The 7,766-nt window shown below is 39.9% G+C and overlaps 1 protein-coding gene across 1 annotated transcript; it reads left to right on the top strand.

Moving 5' to 3' along the window:
* The first annotated feature begins 67 nt into the window (after positions 1-67).
* il6r (interleukin 6 receptor) lies at positions 68-7,753 on the top strand. The gene is made up of 10 exons (XM_040118434.1): positions 68-379; positions 1,686-2,312; positions 3,203-3,326; positions 4,198-4,376; positions 4,475-4,644; positions 4,865-5,012; positions 6,717-6,751; positions 6,875-6,926; positions 7,226-7,331; positions 7,466-7,753. The coding sequence occupies exons 1-10, from the start codon at positions 298-300 to the stop codon at positions 7,725-7,727; spliced, it is 1,785 nt and encodes a 594-aa protein (XP_039974368.1). The 5' UTR covers positions 68-297; the 3' UTR covers positions 7,728-7,753.
* The last annotated feature ends 13 nt before the right edge of the window (positions 7,754-7,766 follow it).

The following is a 7,766-nucleotide window of genomic DNA, read 5'->3' as shown; positions in this document are numbered from 1 at the left end:
TTCCGCTTTGGGGGTTTTATTTTGACGCTGAGAAGGATTTCCTCTGTGTAACGACGCAGAACAAGGGGAAGAGAACTGGGATTTCACAATAACGGGTCTTATGAACAGCAAACTGCTGCAACCAGAGGAAGCCGGTATCTTGTCTAACTATCCTGTCTGTAGTGGAGGGCTGTCAGTTGTTGGACTGACTTTGACGGTGGGAAAAGTTTGATGGGAGACACAAAAAATCTCCAGCCGATGCTTTCTGCGTGCCGGTGATGGTGTGGCGACTCGGTCACGGGAGATTCTTGCGCAAAAATGCGGATTTTTCTCCCTTTGCTGTCTGTTCTTTGCGTCACACAGGTCCACGGAATTTTCAGCGGAACCTGTCCCAGAAAACGTAAGATCCCAGAACTCATGTACATGTAATTTGTATTGCGACGTGAGCCCGTTTGCTCAGTTATTGACAATATGAGGTCAAGTCAGAAACATCAGCTGTTAATCTGTTTGAGTTAAGTGATTTTAGAAGTGATTTTATAAGTAACAGTGTAAGGTAAAAGTACAGGGCGCTTTTGTTGGCTCGGTGGACTATGCCCACAGATACAGATTCTTTTTTATTTCTTGACCGGACGATAAGATAAGATAAATCAACTCATGATTTGCCAAATTTCTGTGCACCTCACATTTTGTGTAGTTTTCACATTGAAATTGCTGCCTTGCAGGAGCTCATAAAAATGTTCTTCATATTAACCCAAACAAATACTATAACCTGTATTTACAGTTTTAATCAGATAAAGACGTTCTACAATTTAGATCCTCTCTTGTTCTTTCCTTGCATTAAGTTCATTTCTAACTTCAGGGTAAATAGCTACATGCTGCCAGCTCTCCTCTTGCCAATCCGCATCTACTATGCAAGTGTTTTTAACCTTGGTAATGTTTGTTTTACTCGACTAAAACTGCTGGAGGGGGTTATGGGGCTTTGAGGCAACTCCTTCTGATTTGATGCAAAAAAAAAAAACCTTGCACTTTAATTATCCATATCATTTATGAATAGGGTCGGGCAAATTCAAAATATTTTAAAAAGTACATGTATGAAACCTAAAATCAGTCCACAGTTGTAGTAGTTGTGCCGTTCTTGCCTCTCACAGCTGTAGATTCTTTATTTTCCATGTAAGATGCTGAGGGGAAAAGGCGAAAAAACTCGGAAAAATGGAGAAAGGGAGAAAAAAAGTGTGTTTGAAGTATACAAGGGCAATGGACTTCTCATGTCAAGCCAGTCACGTCCAAACAGGAGGACATAAATACAAATACGGCAAAGGCTAAAGTTATAATGGGCTGTGCACGTTCAGTCAGAAAATCTGAATAATTAGGGGAGATATCAGAAATGTAAATGAGTGAGAGCTGACGCAAAGAGAGCATGATTTAGGACAGAGAAAGAAACAGTGAAGAGGAAAGACATATTAAAAGAGGAAGTTCAAAAGGAGTGGGTTATTTTGGTTATGCAACGTTGCATCGCTTCTGTGCTGTGCCTAGTCAACTACAATCACTAATCAGGACAAAAGCACTTGACCCTTTGTGCAAAATACTGTATTATGTAAGCAAAACAAGTCTTGTATTCACACACACAATTAAAAATAGCAAGCACAGAAACTTTTTTTTTTTTTAATTGTATGAATGATGTTTCGGTTGTTTGTTTCTCTGTGCAGACCCTCCCCCTGGTGTGTTGGTTTTATCCCCGGGTAGTAAGTTGGTTCTGAACTGCAAAGGTCATGTAATGGTGGACGGAGTAAAGGTCAAGCTTTCCGGACACAGCTCAAACACCAGCAGAAGAGGGAGTTCTTTGCTGGCTCCCACAACCACTGGAAACATTATAAACAAAAAGCGTGCCATGGACAGTACTGTAAATGAGGGACACCACTTTAACCCTGAGGCAGCAGTCAGTACTGTGACGGGAGAAAACAGAAGCCCCAGAAATACAGATACAGCATACACAGTTTCTCCCACCACTCACGGGGTCCAACCACCCAGCGTTGGCAGACTGCTGAAGGGTGAATCCCACTGGGAGGCAGGAGAGGTGGTCGAAGGGGGTGATTATGAGGAGGATGAGGAGGACGAAGGGGAGGAAGGGAGCAGGGTAACAAGACTACAGTCGAGGCCTCAGTGGAAGTGGAACGGGAGGACAGTGGGGAACATAGATAGAGACTTGAGAGAAATCACATTTGAGAGGAGTGAAGCTACACTGTCTCTGTTCTCAGTAAGCGTGACAGACTCTGGGAAGTATACGTGTCATCACAGAGGCAGAGAGAGGTTCTCCTTAAAAGTAATTGTTGCAGGTGAGTCACAACGGCAATGAATTCATAATGGACGAGTAAAGTTAGAATTGATGGGTCAGTTTGATTTGAACCAAAGGCTACCTCTGGTCTTTCATTGTAACATGTTGGAACTGAGAAAACAAAACAAAAGGTTTAACATTACTGCTGAAATGTGCCACACATTCAGGTCAGTGCTTAGAAAATGACAGACCTTATGCATGATTGTTAGTGTGTGTGTGTGTGTGTGTGTGTGTGTGTGTAATCAAAGTTACTTTTTTTTTTTTCTTTCTTTCATGATAATATATGTTTTTCACAGGAGATATTTTTGACTTGTCATAGTAGGAAAAGCACAGGTGTTATTCATAATATTAACAATGGCTCTGTTGTATTCAAGTGCCCATGTAAGCTAAGGCAGTGTGACCGTGAAGCAGGGCCCACAAACTGGTAAAGAGGCATAGACTGCAGCCCTGACTTATGTTATTAATTACACCTTCTGGGTTTCCGACAGACAATGAAAAAGGCCTGTTGACAGAAAAATAATCAGTAACATTTCTGATAAGTGATCATTAATTTATCAAGCAAAAGGACAAACATTCCCGGGTGACAGCTTCTCAAATGTGAGGATTTGTCATTTACCTGTTTGGCATAACTGTAAATTGGATCTTGGATTAAAGATGTTGGACGCATTTCATCGTTTTCAAATGGTTAATAAAATACTAAAAACCACTGACAGTTTAATCAACAAAATAAAGAAAAAATATTTAGGCGTAGCCGTAATCCTACCAGTGAATGCAAATGTGACAAGCATAACAGTGATCTGTGGTTGATGTGGGTATATTTAGGAAAGACAACAAATGACTGGCTGACTGATTTAACGTCCACTATGTTTGCATGTCATCTTTATCTGTCAGATCCTCCAGAGGATCCCAGCCTGTCCTGCTACAAAAAGTCACCCAGCAGTAAGATTCGCTGTGAGTGGGCACCTCAGAGGCCTTTTACTAGACAGCAGAACTGTTACCTCATACTGAATAAAAGGTAAGGGCAGACACTAACACGATAGCCCCCTCTGCAAGTGATTTATACATGGTGTGAAAGTAGTGAATATCCCCAGATATTCGTACTTAATAACATTTTATCATACACAGGTGTCTTTGAAAGGCCCAATAACTTCTATTTTGACCATGTAACCATGTGAAGTGTATTATCATTAATACACTATAACTGATGAGTTCAAACTGCAGATGGAAAAAATGCATTTATTGTGTTTCTCACAAAATAAAAATTTACAGAAATACTTTTAGAAGTATTACATACCTTTACCAACATGAATAACTTTGGAAATGTTGTTTTCTCTTTTTAGTAAATCACATTAGGTATTTTAGTGGGTTCCAAGTGTAACAGAGTCAATCATACAGAAGTAAAAATATGTGTCAAATATACATCAGTAATATATAGTAATATAATTACACAAAATCTGTGTACATAGTTATAACCTGACATGCTACTCCTCCAGAGTCCATATGTGGAACGTTTGAGTCTCAGTGTCTGTACCCCAACGTTCACTTCTGTGGGATTTTATGTATAATCAGTGTAATTTTGATGAATCTTCTCTGAAACCATGTCATGGATTATCTCACCTAAACTGTGGCTATTTCCAGAAACGAAAAATTAGAGCTGCTGCTAATTTTTTGTTTTTTTTTTTTAGATTAAAATTAATAGTGTGTGTATTAATAGTATGTGTTCTCACTGCCGAAATTTGAAATCGTAGAATAGAAGGGCTGAGAGAAGCTGAAGTGTCAGTTTAATTAGTTGAAGGAAAAGTGATGAAAGGATCTGAAATGTCAGTTGAGGTTACTGACATGACTTTTCTCTTTCTTTCTTTGTCTTTCCTTCCACCCTCTCGCAGACCGACAGAGACATTCCGTCATGTGCAGTGCTCATACTCATCTCGGCTCTCCCGCTATTGGTGCGCTCTGGACCACAACGAGGACGAGATGAGAACGCTTCATATGGCCTACCTGTGCGTGACGAGCATCGCAGGCAACGCCACCAGCACCCTGCTGCCCTTCACACCTCTGGGCATTTGTAAGTGGGTGTGGCCATGTCAGCATGCGTTTTTGGTGTGATGTAGAATGTTATGCACTCTGAAGCTGAACTCGATATATTCCTCCCTGTCCCCACAGTAAAGCCGGACCCTCCATCAGATGTGAAAGTCAAGCAGGAGGAGGGACACGAGACGTGGATAAAGGTCACCTGGAATTTCCCGACCTCCTGGAAGCCTCAAGACAGATATTATGAATTAATCTATGAGGTCAAATACCGGCCTCTCAAGTCCTCATTTTATCACGAGCAGGTGTGTACTGGTAGACCAACAGCCGAGCGCTTGGTTATGGCAGTTCTTGAACATGTGTGCCCGACATACACCGTCGATGTGTGTGTTTACTTTTCAGGGTTCAGTACTCCAGTGCACTGTTGACTTTTCTGGCCTGAAACAATTACGTACTCTGCTGTTTTCCATTGATCACGGTGTGATGTATGTTTACCTGGTTATTTGTCTGTTTGTGTTTATGTAGATAGAGATGATTAAGGGCTTAGGACGCTCCCACACGATCACTGATGCAATGCCTGGTGTTCAGTACCTGATACAGCTCAGAGCCAAGGAAGAGTATGACGGTCAGTGGAGTGACTGGAGTACACCTGTCAATGCCAGAAGCTGGACAGGTAAATACACATGCAAACATGCTTACACGCACGAAATAAAATAAGTTTCAAATCAAGGTATTTCAAAATTATAACAGGTAAGTGGGTGTGTCCAAATCAGCATGGACACAACCACTTACAGCATTATTAGTAGAAAAATCAAATCAGTATTTTTTCTTGCTCAGGGGGAAACGTACCTACATGGTTTTAGAGACATGAAAGTGATGTAAATTAGGTGAACCTGTAAATCAAGTAATGCAAGATCCATCCCCGGACACAAACAAAAGTAGTCATGACAACCTGAGGAAGCAGGGCCCCTGTTTCCCTCCCGTACGATTACATACATACAGACTTTTATATCTTCCGGTTGTGTTTCTTTTCCTCCTTCAATAAGTTTACTTATAGAGCAAAGCATGCATGCAGTATTCTGGATACATGTTCATAGAGTGGGTAAGAGAATATTTAGAAAACGTTTATGAATGCATCCTCATGTCCTGATGTTCTTTGCAAAATGAAATAGAAAGTGACAAAGTGTTTGAATTGAAAGTGACACGTTCTCTTGCAAATTTTGGTATGAAAGTGAAACTTTTTTCAGGAAAATGTTTAATCTTGGTATTTCCTAAATTTTGCATGACAAATTCTAACATATTTGTTTATACTCTTTAACACTGGGTTTCAACTGGATTTTATTTACATTTCCTTGAAATTCTTCACTTCTTGTTCATCAGTACCTCTGCATAATAGCAAAACCCTCTGTTTTCCCCTTTTTGTCCACTGAAAGGAATAGTTTGACTATTTGGGAAATACGCTTGTTCACTTTCTTGTAAGTTAGATGAGAGGATCAATACCACTCACAGCTTGTTATTTTTACATTTTGGTTTTTATACGGATTAAATAAACTAGATATAACATGTACATTTTTTTTTTTTTTTTTTTTGTGACAGAACCAGGCTCGGAGCTTCCCCATTTCTAGTCCTCATGCCAGACTAAATGACTCATACTCTAGCGTCACATTTTTTTTGAATTATTAATTGTGAATTATTTAAATTATTGTTCACATTTATTGTGAACAATTATTGTGACATGAAAGTGGTATTGATCTTCTGTTAACAAGAAGATAAATAAATCAATATCCCAAAATGTCAAACTATTCCTTTAAAGCAGAATATTTAGTTCCCTCTAGACCTTCTTCACAATGTGACTTATTTTAAAAAGAAATCTTATTCTTTAACATTAACTCATACTCTAAAGAAGGCCTCCAGGGGCCAAAATGTTTATGTACTGACTCAATGCAAGTCTCAAATGCAAGAGTAACATGTGGAAAACTAGTTTTTTACTTTTATCTAAAAGCTCAAAGAACTCAATCTAGATCAGTGGTTCCCAATGTTTTTTGCTTGCTACCTTACTTGTGAACCCTCTACTGATTACTATTTGCACAAGTCTGCCTGTATAGACTAGTTCAATCATATTTTATTTTTAAAGGCCTGAAAAGGTTAAAAAAAAAAAAAAAAAGCAATAATTCAAGCATTTAAAAAAAGCAAAACTGAAAAAAAGTCTGAAAAAACTAACATCATTTTGTGTAGCAGAAATATGCTTTCCTCCTTTTCATCTCAGGTTTATCTTGCTATCTCTTGGGGGATACCAAGCTAACCCTCAAGATAATGCACTTCCTTCCTGTCAGGGTTTTTGATAACATGTTATCTGTGTGGATGTTTCTCTCCTCAGCTCCATCACTCAGTGATGATCTGATTACCACAATGGTAAGAGTCATGAGTGTCAATCAAACGCAGTATTTGTGGTGAAATCATTTATGCTCCTATTCCTTTTCATTTCCCTGCAGAAAACTCACGCTGTGTCTTGTGTTACTTGTCTTTAACCAACAGTTTCCAATATCCACAGAGGAAGGATCTGGCACAGATGACTACATGCCTGAGGGTATGATAGCCTGTAGACAGAAAAATATCATGGTTAAATAGGTTTGTTTGTGTGTTAAAGACAGAGAAGGAACTCTTACATGTTGTTGGTGCTAAGAATCCCCTCTGCCCCGCTGGGATTTAACAGGAAGCCATGTCATCGTAATAAGTGAGGCTGAACAACGAAAGAAGCTACAGGAAACATGGCTCAACACATCTGTCAAACACACAAACACACACGTACTCACACCCAAACATATACTTGCATGAATGTTATTCTGGTCCATTGGAATTTCTCACAGGGTCCCACTGTCTTTATAGCGGATCCTGAAGCAGGGGATAGTGGAGTGAAGGTGTCACATCACGTCCTGTGGATCCCTGGTTCATTTTTTTTCTTGTCAGTCATCTTGGCTGCCTACATATTCAGGTAGAGAGATGTCGCATGTTACATGGTGTTAAATACAACAAAAATGGTTAAGTTTATGTCTTATATTTCAAACCTCAGCAAATTCCTTAGCGGAGTCAGTGCCTTCATTTGGACCTCTCTTATTTCCATTCCAGACACAGGGACAGATTTATGTCTAAACTCCACCGTGTGAGTGTCATCATCCATTCTGGTGACTCATCTCAGATTCCACCCACCATCTCAGCAGCCCCAGAAGGACAGGCCCTGGTGACGTTTACCTCTCCGCGTTACAAAGATCCCCCACCCAGCGAAGCAGAAGAAGAGGAAGAAGGAAATGAGGAAGAACCGAGGGTCAAGGAGAGGATAGAAGCCGTGCATTTCAACAACACAAGTTATTTCTTGGTCCAGAGGGAGTGATGGCCGCTCAGAAATGGGAAAAATATAGCTAGAACTTAC

Source organism: Xiphias gladius, chromosome 22 (genome assembly GCF_016859285.1).
Source record: "Xiphias gladius isolate SHS-SW01 ecotype Sanya breed wild chromosome 22, ASM1685928v1, whole genome shotgun sequence".
NCBI classification, from domain to species: Eukaryota; Metazoa; Chordata; class Actinopteri; order Istiophoriformes; family Xiphiidae; genus Xiphias; species Xiphias gladius.
Note: the sequence above shows the minus strand (reverse complement) of the source record. Positions and strands in the feature narration are given on the sequence as shown.